The 24,022-nt window shown below is 47.1% G+C and overlaps 1 protein-coding gene across 1 annotated transcript in view; it reads right to left on the reverse strand.

Moving 5' to 3' along the window:
• Window positions 1-24,022, reverse strand: part of LOC311136344 (rho GTPase-activating protein 44-like) — an 80,431-nt gene that overhangs the window by 10,796 nt on the left and 45,613 nt on the right. Inside the window, exons 2-14 of the mRNA XM_084170452.1 lie at window positions 7,435-7,474; window positions 4,967-5,086; window positions 4,796-4,872; window positions 4,265-4,376; window positions 3,939-4,015; window positions 3,405-3,516; window positions 3,225-3,293; window positions 2,748-2,829; window positions 2,128-2,255; window positions 1,922-2,033; window positions 974-1,055; window positions 728-808; window positions 68-181 (exon numbers count right to left, since the gene is read on the reverse strand). Of these exons, the coding sequence (XP_084026578.1) occupies window positions 68-181; window positions 728-808; window positions 974-1,055; window positions 1,922-2,033; window positions 2,128-2,255; window positions 2,748-2,829; window positions 3,225-3,293; window positions 3,405-3,516; window positions 3,939-4,015; window positions 4,265-4,376; window positions 4,796-4,872; window positions 4,967-5,086; window positions 7,435-7,474 (1,206 nt within the window). The remainder of the gene's footprint in view (window positions 1-67; window positions 182-727; window positions 809-973; window positions 1,056-1,921; window positions 2,034-2,127; window positions 2,256-2,747; window positions 2,830-3,224; window positions 3,294-3,404; window positions 3,517-3,938; window positions 4,016-4,264; window positions 4,377-4,795; window positions 4,873-4,966; window positions 5,087-7,434; window positions 7,475-24,022) is intronic.

Below are 24,022 nucleotides of genomic sequence, written 5' to 3' on the forward strand. Positions count from 1 at the left end.
ACCAGGCATTGCTTTTAAAAAGGTATGGTGTGACTAAATTATGTGGTAGAGAGAGATTAAGTCCTACCCTTCCTGCGTTGTCCACAGCAGGTTGGGGCCCAAGACTATTGCTATATTCCCAGGGGTCATTTTATTTTCGTCCTGGTAGTCGTCCAACTTGGCGAGGAATTTTATTAAATACCTGAAAGAAAACAAATAAAAAATTAACTAACTATACATTTATATTTTGAACTAACTATACATAATCATTCATGTACTGTATACTGCATTGGCTGATAAATCTCTGAATCCTAGTTTTCGGGCTCATCCTAAAATTAACCAATTGCTCAGACATAACCCCAGGCAGCTCTTTTCAATTGGGCTATGATAAGGACAGCTTTGACAGGTGTTTCGCAAAAGAAGACAACCTAAAGATAAGCCTATTTGTGAGATTCAAAGATGACACTGACATGCACTGCAGTCTGTCAGCCTTTTGATTTCTATTTCATCTTTCTTACACCCCCCACTCTCACTTCTCTTTGTGATAAAGAAAAATCCAGTTCTGGCTGCTTGAAAGCTATGATTCCTCGGTTAAATGCCTGATGTGAAAAGAGCAGTGAGGGATAGAAATGGTGAAAGGTGATGGAAACTGAAATAATTGAATGGTCAGGCAAGTCCAGGAAAGACCAGAGCGAAGTGGGTGTGGGACAGGGGAGAGAGAAAGAGCGAAACAGAGATGGCGACTCACTTGAAGTTGTTGCCGTTGGCCAAGGGTAGTTTCTCGCAGGCTGTGAGGAGGGCTTGGAGTCTCTTGTCTTGGTCTTGAATGCTGCCAGACGAACCACAAAAGAACAGCTCAGTGTAAAAGAGAAACCCCATATCCAATGATCTCATCCTTTTCAAGTGAATAAAAAAAATCACCAGCGTGGGGTATGAATCAAACACAATGAATAAACATCAGCTAATGGCAGCATCATTATAAGCAGATACTGACTTGGAAGCTTGAATCCATTCGTCGTAAAGTTCAAAGGTCATCAGTGGCTCAGGGAGTTCCCGAAGGTAGGATTTCAAAGCACCTGTCGGGACGAGACAAGAGGAGGGTGAGTGAGAGAAAGAAGGATCAAGCGAGAGGACTGGGAGGGTAAGTGGGAGAGATAAAATAAGAAAGTAAGAAGGGGTATACTACTACTGTTAAGGCCTAAAGACAGCAGTGCCAAAAGATGAAGCGCATCATAAAACACTGCCAGACACAGACAGAAGGAGAAAGAGGGGGAAGGAGAGAGTGTGTATGTCTCTACTGTAACTATATATCCTGTACTGTATGGGAAAGATGAAGCAGGACGTCATGGTATCCCTCGCATTCTGACGGTGCAGAGCAAACCACAACAGCTGTGCCACTATTCTGTGTGTATATGTGTGTAGGCATGCCTTTGTGTGTATCTATTTGCACTACTAGATATTCACATTCAATCACATTCAATCACTCCAGGGAGCATCTTTAATTAGCTGTGTTAGAGAGCCCTCTGCTGTTGACTTGATTCTAATGTGCTTGGCTGGGTGACGTGAATCCACCTTGACACTACTCTACCCTCAGGAGAGAGTTGCAAATTAGCTTTCCTTTTGGTGCTGGCTCTGCCTATCAGCCTGTTTAACATGGAATCATTAGAAATAAACATGGAAGAGGATTCAGAGATCATTATTTTCCAAGGCTCACTCAGGTTCCTATTTACATGTTCCTATATTCAGATTCGCACACAGCCAGGATCATAACAAGGCTATGTATAAGATCTACGTTGTTCTTAGGTTGACAGGGAGCCCTTGATAACCCAAACAGACTAGGGGAAGGTTTCCGGACGATCTCCGTGACAATATCAGTTGGCATGGTAACAGATGCAGATTGACAGGGAGAGGGGTATTTGGGGGGGTTGGGTTGCCAATTCACCTGCGATGGCGTGAGGGTCTACAGAGTACTCCTGTACGTCCATCACCCCACAGTCTAGAGACGCCTTGAGCTTCTTCAGTTTGGACGCAGAGGGCGCTACTCTGAACAGGCCCTGGAATGGGACAGGAACACAGGAGGTTAGGCTAATCATTATGTTGTCACTTGGTAATGGGTAAACATAGTGATAGGGTGGAATACACACCGACCTCTTCCTGCATGCCACACTCCAGCAGCATGGTGACACAGGCTTCGATAGGAAAGGCAATGTCCCGCCCGCTGAGGGCTAGGTGCTCCTCTAAGGGTTTCCCATAGCATGGCTTCTCCACCCAGGTCTCTGTCAACCACAACACACACACACACACACACAGCACCAAGGTTACACAGTCAGCAGGTTAATCAGGTTATTACTAAGGCATGACATTACCTCACATACACTATAGCCTCTGTGCAGCCCCTGTTGGCTTTAACTTACTTGATATACGCCCTTGGTTCCTATAATGATGGGTGTGTAAAAAGGAAACTAATAGCATACAGTAGCTATGAATATCAAGGTTGGGTTCAGTTCCATTTAAACCACAGCAATTCAGGGAGTTAATAGAAATTCCATTCATGAATTGAAATGTCTTCACTTCATAAAAAAAAGGAAGGAATTTCTATTCATCTTCAGAACTGACTGAATTGAAATGGAATTGACCCCAACCCTGATGAATATAGAAAAGATGTGCACCAGTGCTCCTACTGCTGGGTTGACGGTGGAAAGAGATGGCATACTGTATGTGTGTAATAATGAGTGAGGGCTGGGTGGGCACTGGGCAGACAGACTCACCCTGGTGGGCTTTAATCTGAGGCAGAATATTCTGGAGAAGCTCTAACGACTTCCTGTGGTACTGTGCCTGCACCTCTATCAACTAGAAACAGAGAGAGAGAGAGAGAGAGAGAGAGAGAGAGAGAGAGAGAGAGAGAGAGAGAGAGAGAGAGAGAGAGAGAGAGAGAGAGAGAGAGAGAGAGAGAGAGAGAGAGAGAGAGAGAGAGAGAGAGAGAGAGAGAGAGAGAGAGAGAGAGAGAAAGAGAGAGGGAGAGATACAGATACACAGAGAGAGAGAGAGAGAGAGAGAGAGAGACAGATACAGAGAGAGAGAGAGAGAAAAGAGAGAGAGAGAGAGAGAGAGAAAAAGAGACAAAAATAGACAAAAAGAGAGAGAGAAATAGAGACAAAAAGAGAGAGAGGGAGAGAGATTAGTGTATGTCCATGCTGTACCTCAATGAAGACATAGTGAGTGGGTTTAGATATTAGAGTACTTACTGCCTGAAAGTAGCTTGCATAGTCAATTTCTTTGGCCACAAAATTGTACATGTCCGCTGATAATTGATCCTGGAAAAATACAAAAGCATAACTTCAGAAAACAAACAGCGATTTCAGAGAAAACATCTTGAGGCGCGTGAGAAAGAGAACGTGAGCGAGGAAAAGGGGATGTAGACTGACTCGACAGATCTCCATTCGATTGGCTGCCTCTTCCATCTCTTCCCTGAGGTGCTCGCCCTTGGCCCCTGGCTGCACGTTGCTGGACATACCCGATTTGGTGGACTGGTGGAACCTGATGGATAGAGGGAGAAAAGAGGGGGGTTACACATCCTACGCAAACATATTGACATCCGCTGCGTCCAAATTATCTATCCTTATGTCCTAAGTGTGCACTTGTTGATTTCCCAGTCTGTCTGTGTCTGTCCATTCATCCGCCTGTCTGTCTGTCTGCCTTCCTCTCTCTCACTCTCTATCCTCCCCACCTGTCCATAGTAGGGGTGGAGAATATGACCATGTCTAGATCCTCACTGTACAGTATGGGCAATCAAACAATGACATTCACGTGAAACGCTGTAACGAGATCCGTTCACAGGGGATTTAGTTTCTTCCTGTCTGAACATACAGCGAAATCACACACCATTTTCACACACACAGAGACACCTTGAAACACTCACACACACACAGACTCATGCAGTGCCAGTGAGCAGCTCTTACCTTGTGCGTGCCGAATCCATGTCCAGAACCAATTTTGCTAAATGTTTCCTTTGTTTCTGGATGTTGGGGATTTCCACCTGAGTGAAATCACATCACAATAAAACAAAATACTCTTTACTCTGGTTTGTTCTGTAGTGTGAGAGATTGGATGGAGACAGACATGGCAATGTCAGAGGCGCTTTACCTGCCTGTTAAACTGATCATCATTTTATCAATTACAATAATTCTGTTCTCCAGCTTGTGCAAAAGCTTTGCAGGTGTGGTAAATTTGAAGTGGTAATCTCGATGACCGTGGTAAATATCATGGTTGCTATGGTCTACCGTACCTCTGCTAGTTCGTACAGGGGTTCCACCACGTCTCTCTCAATGGTGAACTCAAACAGGATGAGCTCCTGAGCCATCTTCTCCTGTGTCTCGCCACACAGTTTCAGCATCTTCCTGCAACCGGCCAATAAGAGGTCAGAGAAAGCATAGCCAATCAGAACTCAAACCAGAACAATACCTTGTGTCACTACAAAGCATGTGCTATTACTGTATGTGCTATCACAATAATGGATAAAAAGTGTAATATGCTATTGAAATGAGCTGATCGTTGATAGTTTACTCTGCTGTTGATCATGGATCATCGCTCTTTAAAACATCCTGTGACAGATGTGGCAGATGATCAATCGGTAATTAAGGAGTAGTCCCGTGTAGCTCAGTTGGTAGAGCATGGCACTTGCAACGCCAGGGTTGTGGGTTCGATTCCCACGGGGGACCAGTATGAAAATGTATGCACTCACTAACTGTAAGTCGCTCTGGATAAGAGCGTCTGCTAAATGACTAAAATGTAAATTACTGTGTGTGTGCATACTCACCCCAATAGTGAGTCGTCACCCAACACTGCAGCTCCCTCCACCAGACATTGTGCTAGTGTTGTAAGGGGCAGCTTTTTCTACACAGGAAACAGAACAGGAGAACATGTAACACTCCCCTGGAAATGTATAATCTTAATGTCAGCATTAGAAGAAGCAGACAGGCAGACTCACCGAGGGCGATCTGACAGACCTTTTCTCCACATCCACCCCCTGTTGGCCCTGCAGACAGGCGGTCAGCTTCTTGTGGGTGCTGTGGGACACCTGTTTGACCAGCTCCAGACGCTTCTCCACCTGATGGATGGAAAGAAGGACAGGGCTCACTGATTTTGGTATCTCTCTTCATACACACGGAAACCAAACACACACACACACACACACACACAAGTAATCTGAATCTCTTTAAGTGTTCCCTACACTCATCAGAAACCAATCCAGTGGAACCGATGTCGCTTCCATTGACGATTTCATTAATCTGAAGGTATTATACAGATGTAGGATCTTAATTTGAGACAGTTTGCTACAGCAAGAGAATATGTGAATAATAATGTGGATGATAATTAATCTACATTTTTGTAGGAGTTTATATATTTTTCATAAGGGAACATCAAGTCTGACACAAGTGGAAATAACAAACTTTTTAAACCTCAAATACACTACACGTTTAAAATGGTAAATCCTGCAACAGGGTGATCAAATTAAGATCCTACATCTGTAGCCTGTAGTCTGGCTCCCTCAGTAAATCAGAGGGGAGGTTCAGCCTTTGTCTCTAATTAAAGAGGTTCCATTTTGGAGCTGATTAACTTTGCCTTTGGTAATTCTAAACCCATTTCACACAAAACATACTCTGTTTTAGGGTTAGAGTTTCACATTCAGAAAAGAGGTATGTACAGTGTATTCGGAAAGTATTCAGACCCCTTCCCCTTTTCCACATTTTGTTACGTTAAAGTCTTACTCTAAAATGGATTAAATTAATTTGTTACCTCATCAATCTACACACAATACCCCATAATGAAGAAGTGAAAACAGGATTTTATAAATTTTTGTAGGGAAAAACCCCCCACAATGAAATGAAATACCTTATTTACATAAGTATTCAGACCCTTTGCTATGAGACTCGAAATTGAGCTCAGGTGCATCCTGTTTCCATTGATCATCCTTGAGATGGTTCTACAACTTGATTGGGGTCCACCTGTGGTAAATTCAATTGATTGGACATAATTTGGAAAGGCACACAGCTATCTATGTAAGGTCCCACAGTTGAGAGCGCATGTCAGAGCAAAAACCAAGTCATGAAGTCAAAGGAATTGTCCTAGAGCTCCGAGACAGGATTGTGTTGAGGCACAGATCTGGGGAAGGGTACCAAAAAATGTCTGCAGCATTGAAGGTCCCCAAGAACACAGTGGCCTCCATCATTCTTAAATGGAAGAAGTTTGGAACCACCAAGACTCTTCCTAGAGCTGGCCGCCTGGCCAAACTGAGCAATCGGGGGAGAAGGGCTTTGGTCACGGAGGTGACCAAGAACCCGATGGTCACTCTGACAGAGCTCCAGTGTTCCTCTGTGGAGATGGGAGAACCTTTGAGAAAGGACAACCATCTCTGCAGCACTCCACCAATCAGGCATTTATGGTAGAGTGGCCAGACAGAAGCCACTCCTCAGTAAAAGGCACATGACAGCTCGCTTGGTTTGCCAAAAGGCACCTAAAGGACTTTCAGACCATGAGAAACAAGATTCTCTGGTCTGATGAAACCAAGATTGAACTCATTGGCCTGAATGCCAAGCGTCACGTCTGGAAGAAACCTGGCACCATCCCTACGGTGAAGCATGGTGGTGGCAGCATCATGCTGTGGGGATGTTTTTCAGCGGCAGGAACTGGGAGACTAGTCAGGATTGAGGGAAAGATGAAGGGAGTAAAGTACAGAGAGATCCTTGATGAAAACCTGCTCCAGAGAGCTCAGGATCTCAGCCTGGGGCGAAGGTTTACCTTCCAACAGGACAACGACCCTAAGCACACAGCCAAGACAACGCAGGAGTGGCTTAGGGTCAAGTCTCTATATTATATTATTATTAAGTCTCTGAATGTCCTTGAGTGGCCCAGCCAGAGCCCGGACTTGAACCCGATCAAACATATCTGGAGAGACCTGAAAATATCTGTGCAGTGACGCTCCCCATCCAACCTGACAGAGCTTGAGAGGATCTGCAGAGAAGAATGGGAGAAACTCCCCAAATACAGGTGTGCCAAGCTTGTAGCGTCATACCCAAGAAGACTCTAGGCTATAATCGCTGCCAAAGGTGCTTCAACAAAGTACTGAGTTAAGGGTATGAATACTTATGTAAATGTACTTTTTCCGTTTTTTACTTTTAATACACTTGCAAAACTTTCTAAAAACCTGTTTTTGTTTTGTCATTATGTGGTATTGTGTGTGTAAATTGATGAGGAAAAAATCTATTTAATCAATTTTAGAATAAGGCTGTAACGTAACAAAATGTAGGAAAAAGTCAAGGGGTCTGAATACTTTCCGAATGCACTGTATATATACTTTATAAGCACACACACATGCATGCACACACACACACACACACACACACACACACACACAAACACAAAGACACACTAACAAAACTTCCTTTTGACTCTTACCTGTAGCAGGTCTTCGCTTAATACTTCTGTTTTTTCAGCTCTGCAATAAAGAAGAAGGAAAAAATATGATTAGGGTGGAGTGGGGAATTATGGGATACATTATCTAACAAGTTATCGTGGGAATGGGAAATGTATGCACATACCGCTTTGTCAACGTTATTACATCACAGAGTGGATGATTCATTTCCCTGATGATGCCTTGAGCTAACCATATAACAGGAATGTTTACTTTACTGTTCTCAGAGTGCTGAGAGAGAGAAAAAAATACGATGTTCTTCTGAGTAACAGCCACTTGGCTGACTTATAGAATAAACAAGGCCCAGCTCCTTTTGGGACAGGTCTGTAGCGAATAGAAATCTGACAATTTATGTCACCCACTCCCTCATCACTCACCGTCAGAATATTGCTCAATACTGTACAACAAACATTGGTTTTCTGTAAAAAAATGTTAGCTATGTTGTCATTACTTTTGGAAAATGGAGAATGATTTTGCTTTAGATCATCATGATGAGCATGAATTGATTCAATGTCTTCTCGTTCTCACTAAGGTGAATAAATACAAGAACTCACTAAGGGTCATAACCACTTTTTCCAGAACATATAGGCAAAAACGCTGCATCACCTTCATCTGTGAGTCACATAAGTAGGAACACATGGTCTCATCTAGGATTATCGGTGCCATGGCAAAAAGACGCGTGTTCGGATGGGTTTGATTTGGTAGGGGATCCGTGTGTGTTCTGTTGGAGCATGGGGGGTTGGGGGGGGTTTGATCTGGTAGGGCATCCGTGTGTGTTCTGTTGGAGCATGGAGGGTTGGGGTAGGTTTGACTTGGTAGGGGATCCGTGTTTGTTCTGTTGGAGCATGGGGGGTTGGGGGGGGTTTGACTTGGTAGGGGATCCGTGTTTGTTCTGTTGGAGCATGGGGGGTTGAGGTGGGTTTGACTTGGTAGGGGTTCCGTGTGTGTTCTGTTGGAGCATGGGGGGTTGGGGTGGGTTTGATCTGGTAGGGGATACGTGTGTGTTTTGCCCTCTACCTGTTTGGTCTGTATTATCTGTATAATCATAAAAAAATCCAAATAAAAAAACCTTTGAATAAAAAAAAATGACGTGTTTCCGTACACATACACAGACTCACTCACTCACTCACTCAAGGAAACAAACAAAACTGTGCTTAAGGGAAGGTGTGGACGAGGCTCTTCCATTGCCTGAGATTACCCTCTCTGTCTAGACATAAACACCTGCAGCGGGACAGAAAGGTAGTGGGACAGCAGAGGAGGCTGGTGGGAGGAGCTATAGGAGGACAGGCTAATTTTAATGGCTGGAATGGAATCAATGGAACGGTACCAAACACATCAAACATACGGAACCACGTTTTGACTGTCCGTTTGTAATGTACACGCTTTACAAATGAAGTTCATTATTGCGATTACTATCAATACAATAGTGTTGGTCATACAGATATCATTCAAGGAAAGGCTAAACAATACCAAATCACAGTTCATTCTAGTTCACTCCAAACCCCACAAACTATCACTATCAACCCAGACCTCTTCCAATAAGCACTCCACTCTCACTCAAACAAACAGACCTATCCCTTCTATACTATAGTCTTACTGAGCATTGTGTTTCATTCTCTTCCACAAGTGGGGGATGAAACATGTGCACACCGACTGGTTTCGGGCAATGACAGAAACAAGAGATTGGTAAAAAGAGAGCGAGCGTCAGAGAGACAGGAAGGGGGAAGGGACAAGAATGAGACCTGACTGTCAGGTCCTTTCACTATCTCACACCTATTCCCTCACTTCCATCTCCTCTATCTCACTCTCTCTATCCTTTCCCTGACAGGAATACCTTAGAACCGAATAGGAGAGAACAGGCAGAGAGAGCAAGGCCCTGTATTTCTGCAGAGGGAGAAGTTGCAGCTCACAATGAGGGTAATGCAGACAAGCCAAGCATAGATCTAGAGCTGGTGGATGGGACAACTGCTCAGACTCCTAGCCAGTGCCCAGTTCTTTTGCTCACCTCCTAAGTCAGCGCGGTCCTATAACTCAGGCTGTTTCTATTCTCGGCTTGCGAGGCCCAGAGACTTGATAATTTTTCCATCTTCAGCAGCCTCTCTGTGCTGAGAGTAGCAGTGTGTGGTTCCCTATGTCTTCTGCTTTGGCTACTGCAGTACACACTTCAGCACTTAGCAAATTAAGCTGTGGGTTAGTAGGTGAAGGTGTGTAGGGGTGGGGTGAGTTTGTAAATGCGTGTGCATGTGAATGTGTGTGTGTGTGCGTGTTTGTGAAGAGTACATTACAGTATAGTATTAACAGCATTCTCCATTTATAAACAATCATATCAATAATTTGTGTACTTCTTCTTGGATGTAAACCTGAGGGCATAACAGTAACCAAGTGTATACGGCTCTGGCGGGTCCCTCTATTGTTTGAATTCACCCACGAGGTAATGACTCACTCATACAAACACAGGCGCGGTTTAATGAGCGGATTACGAATCAGTCAATTGTTGCGACAGGGCCAACATTGGAACACTCTCTCTTTCTCTCTCTCCCTCTCTCTCGCTCACACAGTCACACACAAACACACACACAGAAAGTCCTTTCCCAGACCGGGTCTGAGGCTGGTCTGACCGTCTGCCTGGCTCGACTGTGTGATCGATCACAGCTACGATGAGAGAACACCTGCTACATCCGCCAGAGACTGAGCCCAGACACACAGACACACCCATTTCTCCTCCTCTCTTTTTAGAGGCTGCATGATGAACGAGGGGCTAGACTAGAGAAATGCCATGAAGCAGCAGATGTCAAATACACTCTCTCACACTCCAAATTTGAAATGACAGCAGAGCGAGTATGGCCTATTTTACATTTTACATGCCTTGTGTGTTTAAAGTAATGTTGGTAGTTTGAACTGTTATGCCCTCAATAACCACCAGGCGGCATGGTTCCATGACATGTCACACCCCTCCCAACAGCAGGCATATGACTTGGAGTTCATGACCCCCTCCTCATCCAATGAACCAGTAGACTACATGAAATAAATAATACCTATCAATGGAATGAAGATAACGTATTCATCATTGCAAATGTTCTTTCATCACATATTACCACACCCTGCATAGTGGACGTACAGTTGCGGCCAAATATATTGGCACCCTTGCACTTTTCTTAAATAGTTCCCTATTTCTTCTAAAATAAGTTGAAATAAAAAAACATTTGGGTCACCACACCTTGTAATTTGATTTTCAACATTAAAGAACACATTTCATTGTTGTGAAATAAACAAGCCTAAATCCAGAGGAAAATGTTCTATGGACCAATGAAACACAATTTGAGCTTTTTGGCATTACAGATCAGCGCTGTGTTTCTGACGACCAAATGAAGCATTTCATGAAAAGAATACCCTCCCTACAATCAAAGATGGGGGAGGTTTGATAATACTGTGGGGTTGCTTTGCTGTCTCTGGTACTGGGGACATTGAACGTGCGCAAGGCATCATGAAATCAGCAGATTATCAGGTGTTTTGGAGTCCAATGTTCAACCCAGTGTCCAAAAACTGGCTCTCCATTGAAGGTTATGGGTCTTCCAGCAGGACAACGACCCCAAACACACATCAAAAAGCCCCCAGGAATTACTCAAGAAGAGATGGTGGGCTGTTCTGGAGTGGCCAGATCTGAATTACATCCAAAACCTATGGCGAGATCTGAAAACAGCAGTTGGTGGAAGGCACCCCTACAACATTGAATAATTAGAGCAGTTAGCTGCTAAGAAGTGGGCCAAATTGCCAGTAGAAAGGTGCAGCAAGCTCATTGATGGCTATAAGAAGGGTTTATCTTGGCCAAAGGCTGTGCAACCAAGTACTAGCTCCGGGGTGGCAATAATTTTTAAATAAAAATGGTAAACTTAAGTTCACAAAAATGGAATTGGTTCTCTAATGTTGAAAATCAAATTACAAGGTGTGGTGACCAGCAATCATTACTTTCAGTCTACAGGCAAACCACTGCATATGAGAAATAGGAGACGAGCGATCCCGACACACATGCCTCTCTCTCAGGCTCTGCAGCCTCTGCTGTGTGATGTGAGGTTAAGCTTTCGTTACAGTGAATGCCCGATGAGGCTCTCTGCCAGTCAGAAGCCATTTCCCATCTTATGTTTCTAACAGATAGATCATGCAACACGCACATGAAGACTTACAGAGAAAATAAAACAGGGCCAACATTTCCTTCCGCAGGCCAAACACTACTTGAAATGTGCTAAGAAAATAGACATAACTCTAGCTAGCCTACTGTACATGCACACACACAGCACACAGGGATAGAGAGGCTGAGAAATGTAACACCGCCTCCTCAGAGCAGCAGATTCCACATGGCAGCTGCTGTGCTATCATCTGAGCTCTAGTTCTCTCTGCAGACATGTTTTTAATTCCCCAGCACTTATTTAGCCAGCCAACACACACAAACACACTCGAACACACACACAGTCATCTCCTTAATGAGTGTTACAGTACCAACACTTCTGCTACAGATACAACCAGCTCTGCTAATTTCAGACGGTGACAGAGGTTGGGTAGATTACATATGGAAGTAGCCATTAACTTAGGCTAATAGAACTATCCCATTTGTAAGAATATCAGGACTGTATACTTTAGAGTTCATCAACAAGAAAAAGAGAGTCAACCTAGTCTTGGCCATATAGGCTTATGTGCTGGTCCTTTTTTTCTGCATACTGTACAGTTGCAGTGCTGCCACAGGGCGTCAGTCAGCTAGATCTGCATACTGTACAGTTACAGTGCTGCCACAGGGCGTCAGTCAGCTAGATCTGCATACTGTACAGTTACAGTGATGCCACAGGGCGTCAGTCAGCTAGATCTGCATACTGTACAGTTACAGTGCTGCCACAGGGCGTCAGTCAGCTAGATCTGCATACTGTACAGTTACAGTGATGCCACAGGGCGTCAGTCAGCTAGATCTGCATACTGTACAGTTACAGTGCTGCCACAGGGCGTCAGTCAGCTAGATCTGCATACTGTACAGTTACAGTGCTGCCACAGGGCGTCAGTCAGCTAGATCTGCATACTGTACAGTAGGTTACATTACAGCAGTCAGGAACTAGCATCAGACACTGAACACTGCAGCAGTTTCTGACGTCACTGCTGGAATTCCCTATGGAAGAGAAAGAGAGAGAGAGCGAGAGAGCGAGAGAGAGAGAGAGAGAGAGAGGGGAGCACCCTAACCAACTCCTGGCATGGGTCCCACACACACACACACACACACACACACACACACACACACACACACACACACACACACACACACACACACACACACACACACACACACACACACACTTCAAATACTTTCTTTGAATCCACCAACCAAATTTACATAAAAAAAGGATCCAAACATTTCAAAGGTCCCTGTATACATGGCACTCAAGGGTACATAAAGCAGCTCCTTCTCCATATAGCTAGGCTGCCCACGACAGCTGAAACAGAGCAGTACCTAGACAATTGCTTTGCCCTAGTTTTTGGCAGGCCCGCAATCTGGAGACCAGGCACTGCAAGCCTGTGTACGTAGCCGAGACTGCCAAATATCAGCGCCACCAGCTTGCACCTACACCCCGAGGCTGTACATGCGTGCCACGAGGGGATGGTATTTAAGAAGCTTGTTGGCAAAGGCTTGCTCCATGTAGCCATCAAATGAGCAGCCCACTTCCAAAATGAGCACCTCCCCCTGGCCTCCCCCAAAACAACAACATCTGGCATATTTGGCACATAGGAAAACCCATCATCATCAACATCAAACCAGCTTCCTCTTACACAAGAATGTTTATGGATGTATGCTGTTGGTGAGACTACCTGTCTCACCTCACTCGCTATCAGTTTGACAAGGCGGTCATGTCTAGCAATGTACACATCCTTATATGAACAGCAACCATTCACAACATGTGCAACAGACTCCATTACATTTGACTCATGTAGAATACAAAATGGGTCATGGTTTGCAGGGTACCAGAGTGCTAGATTATATTTTGTTGGTAGAACTTGCAGCCTCCCATTAACTGTGGCCAGCACAGTCCAGAGCAGTGAGTTTCCCCTGCAGACTCAGTTTTCAGCTGCATCCGTCTGATACCAAGGAGTGTTGTCCTCGATGTAGGATGAGATGTGCCATCATGGTTGACAGAAGCCTCCACAACAACACAGGTGTCTGCCACAACTGCATCAGAGGCAGTCACTGGCTCAGTTTGCATATCAGTCCGTGTCCATTTGAGCTCCACTTCAGTCCGGTTGCACAGGCCATTGAGGTCCGGCCAGTCTGACCAGACTCCAAAGCCCGCAGCACGAGTCCCCATTTTTCCATTGGTCTTCTTCCTGAAGCTCAGGAAGTGGGACCTTCCTCCTCCGTAGGTCCAGACGGAGGGAGGCTCTGGCTAACTCCTTAACTGTCACATCATCACTGTTGAGCATGTTCAACAGGTGAGTCACCCTGGTAGCAGTGTAAATCCACTCAACATTCGGGACACCCTCTCTTTGGCTTAGGAAGATAACGTCACGTGTGGTACATGTGTTTAAGCATAGCCACTTTCTCACCACTTGAACAGTTTTGTTATTCATTTCCCTCAGAATCTTCTGTGGGATATGCACATTTGCAAGCAGATGTTGAATCTTTGCTAGGGCCACCTATGTGTCAATCATTTCAAGCCTGGTTGAATAATCATGGACAAGCTCCTCAACTTTTTCCCCACACTCGCCAGCAACATTAAACGTATGTTCCATTAGCAACACACACACACACACACACACACACACACACACACACACACACACAAACACAAACACAAACGATGTCTACTGCCTTGTACTTCACCTCAATCAACCCCTCCATCCAGACATATACCTCTCACCGTCTGAAACCTGAGTGTCAACATGGACACAATCAAGGACCAAGGACTGTCCTATCATTGGCTACTGTGGCTAAAGGCTAATAATCCTAATGATGCTGTAAGTTAGCCCTTTATGCAGTGCATCCCTATGGGAGGATGCTAAAAGCTAAATAGCATCTCTTTTTGAATTAACTAAAGCTTGTTAGCGTGCTGTCGGGATCCCATCAAAATCACTAGTTAAAGTATCGTTTTCCTGAGCATTATTAGGGACCTGTCAGCTATGAATGGGTGCTAAATCCCTTATTAACGCTGTTAAGCGCCGGCAGCCCTATGGCAGTACGGTATGTGGGGGGGATCAAGCCTGGTTGTCTGCATTGTTATAAACTCTATAAGCAGATAAGCACTACGGTGGGATTTACAGTACCGCATGTGTGTGGGATACGGTAGGTACAATAGGTATGGGATGGGAGGTAGGGCTCAAGTTCCCATAATTCCATTTCCCTATGCGGTCCCTGGTTAGCCCCTGTGGTATGCTGACAGGCGCTCCTCTAACCCAATGTCTAATGGACAGAGCAGGGTAATGAGAGTGACAGAACCCACTGAGAAACAACCCACTGATTTAACCAGACACTCTTTCATATGAATAACCTGGTTGGTCGAAAGGTGAACAGTTGAACAATTTGACAAAACAGCACAATTCCAAGAACAACTCAGGCTGCCACATCACAATATCAAATTTAGGGACAGTTTACAACAATTTAACGGACAAATGTATGGAGTGATCCTCCAATCTAAATTAAAATCAAAATGGTAGGATAGTATTGTCACTCTCCAAAAACAACATTTGTTCTCTAGATTCATGGAGGCACTGCATGGTCTGATGTCACAAGCCACCGCCCTGTTGTTTCATGACATCATGGCATGACTCAACCAATAACAGCCCTGTTTGAGAAGAGTCACGTTGGGACAAATAAAAAGGCCCTTCATCACACCATTCAATTACACACTGGGTTTTCCCCCACCTGCATGACACAGGCACACAGTACACCAATCAATAAAGCAGTAATCATGTCATGTGTGCTCCCTGTGGCTTGAACAAAAAGCAGGAAATGACATAATCGGTGAGTCCGCTAGGCCTAAGGAGTGTTATTAGAGACAGACAGTCTTGCATTTGTTCATGCCTCACACACTGGTAAATGTAACTATAAATGTTACCATGCTGTAGATTTGTAGCCTGGGTACCAGTCTGTTTAGCTAACATTCCATTCGCAGTACAAGGAGTGGAATGTTAGATAAACTGGTACCCAAGCTAGTAGATTTCTGTTTCCCCTTGTAACTCTGTTCCTTACATTAAAGTACAGTCTATTGAGGAGGGCCATTGGTTCAAGGACACAAGACTGCACCAAGAGAGTTATTCCAAGTGAATTTAGATTACACAGCATGCTTCACTCTGCAGCATCGGAGGTGGGATGTGGGCAGGGTTGCCAGGTCTAGATAAAATGTCCAGGTGTCTCCATGTTAGCTAGCTAGTCCTGTCATTGTTCTCACATCATTTGTCATGCCACGGCGGCCGCGGTGCAATTTAGAAGTAGCCCAAGAACCCGCAACCCGCGACCAATACATTTTCACCCGCGACATCGTTTTCAAAGTAGCCCAATTTTGCAGGAAACCCGTGAACATGGCAACCCAGGATGTTGCGAATGGGTTGCCATGGTAACACACGTTCCACAACAGTCAGGGAAAGTGGAGATGTCGTTTGATGATGCATGCAGCTTTAGAGTAAACAGGAGTGATTTCTCTAATGAGGAAACACGGTGGTGAGAGAGCTAGATGGAGGTCAAGCTTTCATTTGTCACCAACTACTGAGCTGAGATCTGTCACACACATACACACACGGATACAGAACAAACACCTCTTCAGTGCTTTCAAGGTCATGTGGTGCAATGTGTGTGTGTGAGAGGGAGGAATACAAAAATCTTAATTGAGTCTTCAAACCCGTCCTGGGTGTTTTTGGATGCTAAAATCTGAATAAATGTGTGTGTGTGTGTGTCCCCGCATGTTTGTGTGTGTAGACCTACATGCAGTGTGTGTTAGTGTAAATCTCAGTGTATGTCCTTGGGTCCTGGGTATTCTTTATATGACTGGATGAATAAACAGATACATAAACTGCAGGCTGTCACTGGCAGATGTATTCTAAAGTAGTCTGAGACACTGAAAATCCTTGGGCAATAACTTCCTTTCTGCCCCCAAACTTGCTGCATAAGCTTTTTAACCAGAACCCCATTCTGATCAGTGGTTCATTCCAACAGTTAAATCACACTAATATACTGTATCCACCCATGCTGGACAACACATGGTCCGGTGACCTCACAGCCAAATGCACAAGCTGCATAGTAAACAGAGAACTCAGTCTGAGGGACTCGAGATGCCAAACGTGTTCCAAAAGCTTGAGAAACACAAGCGGCACTCATAGCCAAGCCAAAAGTAAAGCCTCTTGTGTTAACAGAGAGTACCAAAACAATGAAAGTGGTTTACCTACAGTAAGTCACTACTATGGTCCAAAGATTAGCAACCCCAGACCCATGAGGAGACAGGGGCAACAAAAGGTTCAGGGAGTAGCTTTGCTATGCTGCTCCAAGACGAGCGTCGCTGAAACATTCATGCTTCATGCTCTTGTAGCATCAATATTTCAACACTGATAAAACATAGCAGAGGCCCACAGTGGTGTACTGGTGGGTATGTTTGGTACTGTGTAGGTGGTGGAGGGCAGAGTGTAACGTGTGTGTATGTGTGAGAGAGAGAGAGAGAGAGAGAGAGAGAGAGAGAGAGAGAGAGAGAGAGAGAGAGAGAGAGAGAGAGAGAGAGAGAGAGAGAGAGAGAGAGAGAGATCATCACAGCAGACTCTCTGAAACTCTGTCTTCTCTCCCTCTTTACTGACTCATAGGATGCAGAACTGCCCGGACACACACACACACACACACACACACACAGACAGAGAAACATGCATCCCCTTGCACACACACACACATTGCACCCATGCAACGTAGGCTTGCTGCATTCTGTCCGCCCCTGTACTTACCATTTCTGCACTGCTTCACACAACCCTGCTGGACTCAGCCAGACACGGCTGACTCCTACTTACACAAGAGTTGCCTCAGGCCATCCTCAGACATCTGATACGGTGGGCCTTTATATTGCTGTCTTTACACAGCGTCTAAAACAACACCGATTGTCTTGTACTTGACACCACTGACATTGGATTAGCTAGGAAGGCAGCTACCACTGAGACTGAGAAAGTATTGCTAATATTATCAGTACAACAGGACAGTATTTGGAGGGAAATTAGCTAATTATACTGCTACAAAAGATTTATACTTGAATATTGTTTATATCTTGGCTGATTTGGTATTTTAAAGAAAACTGCATTCAAAAAAAAAATTCCTTTGAAGAAAATACCAAAATACTACTAGAAAATTCCTGTGGCCAGGCAATCCATTGGGCTATTACAGTATGTCAATATGTTTACTGCTCTGGGAATGCTTTCCCAGAGTAATAAACATCTGGTCAGAGGACTGTTTTGCATCCAACAACACCAATGGTTCATCGAACAGTTTGGACGGATTCTTTACTACTCAATTCTCACTCCCCAATCAGGCCTGAGCCAGAGCCAATGGTGGTGTTCTGGAGAGTCACACATTTGGCAAACAGACATATGCTCTTTCCTCTCTGTTTCTCTCTCACTCTCCTCCCCTCTATCCTACAGTATGTCACTCTATCTCTGTTTTTCTCTCCCTTCCTTAGCTTTTTCTTTCTCTCTCTCCATCCCTATTTATGTCTCTCCCTCTTTCTTTCTTTACTCCTCCGTTTCTTAAACTTTACCCCCAGTGTTGTGTTGTGTTGTGTTTACAGAGAGAGCTCTGGCACCCAGTGTGAGGACAGTTATTTGGACTCGTCGTAGCAGGAGCATGGGGAGGCTGAGACACTGCCAAGTTCTCATACTGAACAATTAGAGACTGACTAGAGAGAATGATTAATAGCTGTGCCGGGAGGGAGAGGAGGAAGGTGAGAGGAGATGAATACCCTAAAAACCCTTCCCAAGTTACAAGAGTTTACTGCAGTGCAGACTGAGAATACGGAACAAAAGCATCTTCAAATCTACATGGACATATTTCAGTACATACACTGTACATAGTTCTGAAAGTGGATAGGTCAGAGCAGACAATTATGAAGACAGGCTTGAAATTATGGAAGACTTCTCAACTTGTGCTGTTTCTAAGGGAGGGTTCTTGTTTGATGTGCTCCTGAGAATGATAGAAGGGACCGAGAGAGCTGTTGCAGGTAGCTGTAGGTGTGGGACACCGGTCACGGTACAATGACTACGTCTCAGAGGCCTGCTGTGTGTCATGGGCTGATGTAGATGTGGTGTAGGAGTCAGGCGCAGGACACAGAAGCTTAGTCCAACAGACTTTACTAGTCAAAACTAGGCAAATACAAAATAACGGCCTCGACACAAAACAAGAGGAGAGCGATTCCGCAAACTGTGCGTAAACTACAAAACAATAAATCAGAGAAAAACACGCAGCACCAACGGACAGGCGGACAATAACACACAAACTCACAAACACAAAGCAGGAAACTTATAGGACACATAATCAGACACAAACGGACACAGGTGCAACAGACAGACCAAACCAATCAAACATCGAAACATCTAACGGTGGTAGCTAGTACTCCGGGGACGACGAACGCCGAAGCCTGCCCGAGCAAGGAGGAGGAGCAGCCTTGGCAGAATCCGTGACAGTACCCCCCCCCCTTGACGCGCGGCTCCAGCCGTGCGCCGACCCCGGCCTCGGGGACGACCAGGAGGACGCGGAGCAGGGCGCGTGGGATGACCACGGTGGAACTCAGTCAGGAGGGATGGATCTAGGATATCCCTCCTAGGCACCCAGCACCGTTCCTCCGGGCCGTACCCCTCCCACTCCACGAGATACTGGAGACCCCCCATCCGACGTCTCGAATCCAAGATGGTCCGGACCGTGTACACCGGAGCTCCCTCGATGTCCAGTGGGGGCGGGGGGGTCACTCCTATCTCACCTTCCTGGAGTGGACCAGCTACCACCGGCCTGAGAAGAGACACATGGAATGAGGGGTTAATATTCTTATAATCAATAGGCAGTTGTAACCTGTAACACACCTCGTTCAATCTCCTCAGGACTTTAAAAGGCCCCACAAACCGCCGACCCAGCTTCCGGCAGGGCAGGCGGAGGGGCAGGTTTCGAGTCGAGAGCCAGACTCGATCTCCCGGTGCGTACACCGGGCCCTCACTGCGGTGGAGATCGGCGCTCGCCTTCTGTCGACGGATGGCCCGCTGCAGATGGACGTGTGCAGCGTTCCACGTCTCCTTCGAGCGCCGCACCCACTCATCCACCGCAGGAGCCTCGATCTGGCTCTGGTGCCATGGTGCCAGAACCGGCTGGTACCCTAACACACATTGGAAAGGGGTTAGGTTGGTGGAGGAGTGGCGGAGAGAGTTCTGGGCCATCTCTGCCCAGGGGACATACCTCGCCCACTCTTCCGGCCGGCCCTGGCAGTACGATCTCAGAAACCTACCCACATCCTGGTTCACACGTTCTACCTGCCCATTGCTCTCCGGGTGGTACCCCGAGGTAAGGCTCACCGAGACCCCCAAACGCTCCATGAACGCCCTCCAGACTCTGGAGGTGAACTGGGGACCTCGATCAGACACTATGTCCTCGGGTACCCCGTAGTGCCGAAAGACGTGGGTGAATAGTGCCTCAGCGGTCTGTAGGGCAGTAGGGAGACCCGGCATTGGGAGGAGACGACAGGCCTTAGAGAACCGATCCACAACGACCAGAATAGTGGTATTCCCCTGCGAGGGTGGAAGGTCTGTAACGAAATCCACCGAGAGGTGAGACCAGGGTCGTTGTGGAACGGGCAGGGGTTGTAACTTTCCCCTGGGCAGGTGTCTAGGCTCCTTACACTGGGCGCACACCGAGCAGGAGGAGACATAAACCCTCACATCCCTGGCTAACGTTGGCCACCAGTACTTAGCGCTAAGACAGTGCACTGTCCGGCCAATACCTGGATGTCCAGAGGAGGGTGACGTGTGAGCCCAATAAATCATTCGATCCCGAACCTCGAGCGGAACGTACGTCCGACCCACAGGACACTGTGGAGGACTAGGGTCGGTACGCAACGCCCGCTCGATTTCCGCATCGACCTCCCATACTACCGGTGCCACCAGACAAGACTCCGGCAGTATGGGAGTGGGCTCAACGGACCTCTCCTCTGTGTCATACCGCCGGGACAGAGCGTCTGCCTTACCGTTCTGGGACCCAGGGATGTACGTGATTTTAAATACGAACCGGGCTAGGAACATGTTCCACCGCGCCTGACGAGGGTTCAATCTCCTAGCTGCCCGGATGTACTCCAGGTTACGGTGGTCAGTCAAAATGAGGAAAGGGTGTTGAGCCCCCTCAAGCCAATGCCTCCACACCTTTAGGGCCTGTACCACGGCTAACAGCTCCCTGTCCCCTACGTCATAATTTCGCTCCGCCGGGCTGAGCTTCTTAGAGTAAAAAGCACAGGGGCGGTGTTTAGGTGGCGTGCCGGACCGTTGCGATAGTATGGCCCCAATACCGGCCTCTGACGCGTCCACCTCTACCTGAAACGGTAAAGCGGGATCCGGATGCGCCAGCACCGGAGCCAAAGTAAACAGGTCCTTCAGTCTCCCAAAAGCCCTGTCCGCCTCAGCTGACCACTGCAACCGCACCGGACCCCCCTTCAAAAGAGACGTTATGGGAGCTGCCACCTGTCCAAAACCCCGGATAAACCTCCGGTAGTAATTGGCAAAACCCAAAAACTGCTGCACCTCTTTAACCGTGGTTGGGGTTTGCCAATTACGCACGGCTGACACACGGTCAACCTCCATCTTTACCCCTGACGCGGACAACTGATAACCCAAAAAGGAGACCGACTCTTGGAAAAACAGACATTTCTCTGCCTTGACATACAGGTCGTGCTCCAACAGCCTCCTCAACACTCGGCGCACCAGAGCTACATGCTCGGCTCGGGTAGAAGAGTACACAAGAATGTCATCAATGTACACGACCACACCCTGCCCCTGCATGTCCCGGAAGATCTCATCCACGAAGGATTGGAAGACTGAAGGAGCATTCATCAACCCGTATGGCATGACGAGATACTCGTAATGACCCGAGGTGGTACTAAATGCTGTCTTCCATTCATCGCCCTCCCTAATGCGCACCAAGTTGTACGCGCTCCTGAGGTCCAGTTTTGTGAAGAAACGCGCTCCGTGCAATGATTCCGTCATAGTCGCAATCAGAGGGAGTGGATAACTGTATTTCACAGTGATCTGATTGAGACAACGGTAATCAATGCACGGGCGCAACCCTCCATCCTTTTTCTTCACAAAAAAGAAGCTTGAGGATGCAGGGGAAGTGGAGGGCCGTATGTATCCTTGTCTCAGAGATTCGGCTATGTAAGTCTCCATAGCCCTTTTCTCCTCTTGAGACAGAGGATACACATGGCTCCGCGGAAGCGCTGCTCCTGCCTGGAGGTTTATCGCACAGTCCCCCTGTCTATGAGGGGGCAACTGCGTCACCCTCGATTTACAGAACACGAGTACCAAATCCTCATACTCAGGGGGAATGTGCATTGCGGGCACCTGGTTTCGACTCTCCACCGGGGTCGCCCCTACGGAAACACCTAGACATCTCCCTACACACTGGGCAGACCACTCCATAAGAGCTCTCTGTGGCCACGAAATGGTAGGATCATGGGCGATTAACCAGGGAAGCCCCAGCACCACGGGATACGCAGGAGAGTCGATCAGATATAACTGAATGGTCTCCTCATGACCCCCCTGCGTAGTCATCTTAAGTGGTGCTGTGACTTCTCTAATCAACCCCGACCCCAGCGGCCGGCTGTCTAGGGCATGGACAGGGAAGGGCACTTCCACCGGCCGGAGGGGAATTCCTAACCTAGAACAAAATTTACGATCCACAAAATTCCCAGCTGCGCCTGAATCTACTAGCGCCCTATGCTGGGAATGAGGTGCCACCTGTGGAAATCTCACAGGTATACATAGGTGAACAACAGAGAGCTCTGGGTAAGTGGGGCGCCTACTCACCTGAAATGACTCCCCAGTGCGTGACCTGTGGTCCCCTCTCCCAGGAGACCCTCCCCAGCACCTAGCCGCAGTGTGCCCTCCACGGCCACAGTTGGTGCAGGGTTCTCTCTCCTCCTCTCTCTAGCGCCAGCACCCCCGAGCTCCATAGGAATCGGCTCGGAGGCGCTGGAGGATGGAATGGACGACCCCCATTCGGGACGTCCGCGGGTAGCCAGCAGGGTGTCGAGACGGATGGACATGTCCACCAACTGGTCGAAAGATAGGTTGGTGTCCCTGCAGGCCAGCTCACGACGAACGTCCTCACGTAGGCTGCATCGATAGTGGTCGATGAGGGCCCTCTCATTCCACCCTGCATCCGCCGCTAGAGTCCGGAACTCCAGGGCGAAATCCTGTGCACTCTTCTTCCCCTGTCGGAGGTGGAACAGACGCTCCCCCGCCGCCTTCCCCTCAGGTGGATGGTCGAACACTGCCCTGAAGCGGCGGGAGAACTCAGAGTAGGTGATGGTGGCGGCGTCTATTCCCCTCCATTCGGCGTTGGCCCACTCCAACGCCTTGCCGGAGAGACAGGAGATGAGGGCGGAGACGCTCTCGTATCCCAAGGGCGCCGGGTGTATGGTGGCCAGGTAGAGTTCCACCTGCAGGAGGAACCCCTGACACCCGGCTGCGGTACCATCATATGCCCTCGGGAGCGAGAGCCGAATACCACTGGGTTCCGGTGCTGGGAGAGGAGGACTGGCCGATGGTGATGGTAAGGTGTGCGGCGGTGTGGGCACCTCTCCGGTGACCAAACGGCGCAGAGTGTTAGACACCTCGTTCATGGCGGCCCCAAGTTGCCGGATCGCTGATCCGTTCCTCCAGCGACTTGGGTGCCGCCGCTGCTCCTGCTGACTCCATAGCGGTGTGTTATTCCGTCATGGGCTGATGTAGATGTGGTGTAGGAGTCAGGCGCAGGACACAGAAGCTTAGTCCAACAGACTTTACTAGTCAAAACTAGGCAAATACAAAATAACGGCCTCGACACAAAACAGAGGCGAGCGATTACGCAAACTGTGCGTAAACTACAAAACAATAAATCAGAGAAAAACACGCAGCACCAACGGACAGGCGGACAATAACACACAAACTCACAAACACAAAGCATGAAACTTATAGGACACATAATCAGACACAAACGGACACAGGTGCAACAGACAGACCAAACCAATCAAACATCGAAACATCTAACGGTGGTAGCTAGTACTCCGGGGACGACGAACGCCGAAGCCTGCCCGAGCAAGGAGGAGGAGCAGCCTCGGCAGAATCCGTGACACTGTGGCCTTATTTAGTGCCAGTGGGGAGGGAGTGGCAGTCGTCAATGTTGGACCGGTGTCTGAAGTCATGTTATCATTGCCTCATCAGTTGGTCTCTTTGTATTTTCTCTCAATGTGACATTTTACTGACGTCACTCACAGAGTTCCATTACATTGGTTAGGTATCATCCTAATATTTATACATTTCTTAATTCCATTCTTTTACTTTTATTGTTGTGTA

Source organism: Coregonus lavaretus (genome assembly GCF_964263955.1).
Source record: "Coregonus lavaretus genome assembly, chromosome: 1".
In the NCBI taxonomy this organism is placed as follows: domain Eukaryota; kingdom Metazoa; phylum Chordata; class Actinopteri; order Salmoniformes; family Salmonidae; genus Coregonus; species Coregonus lavaretus.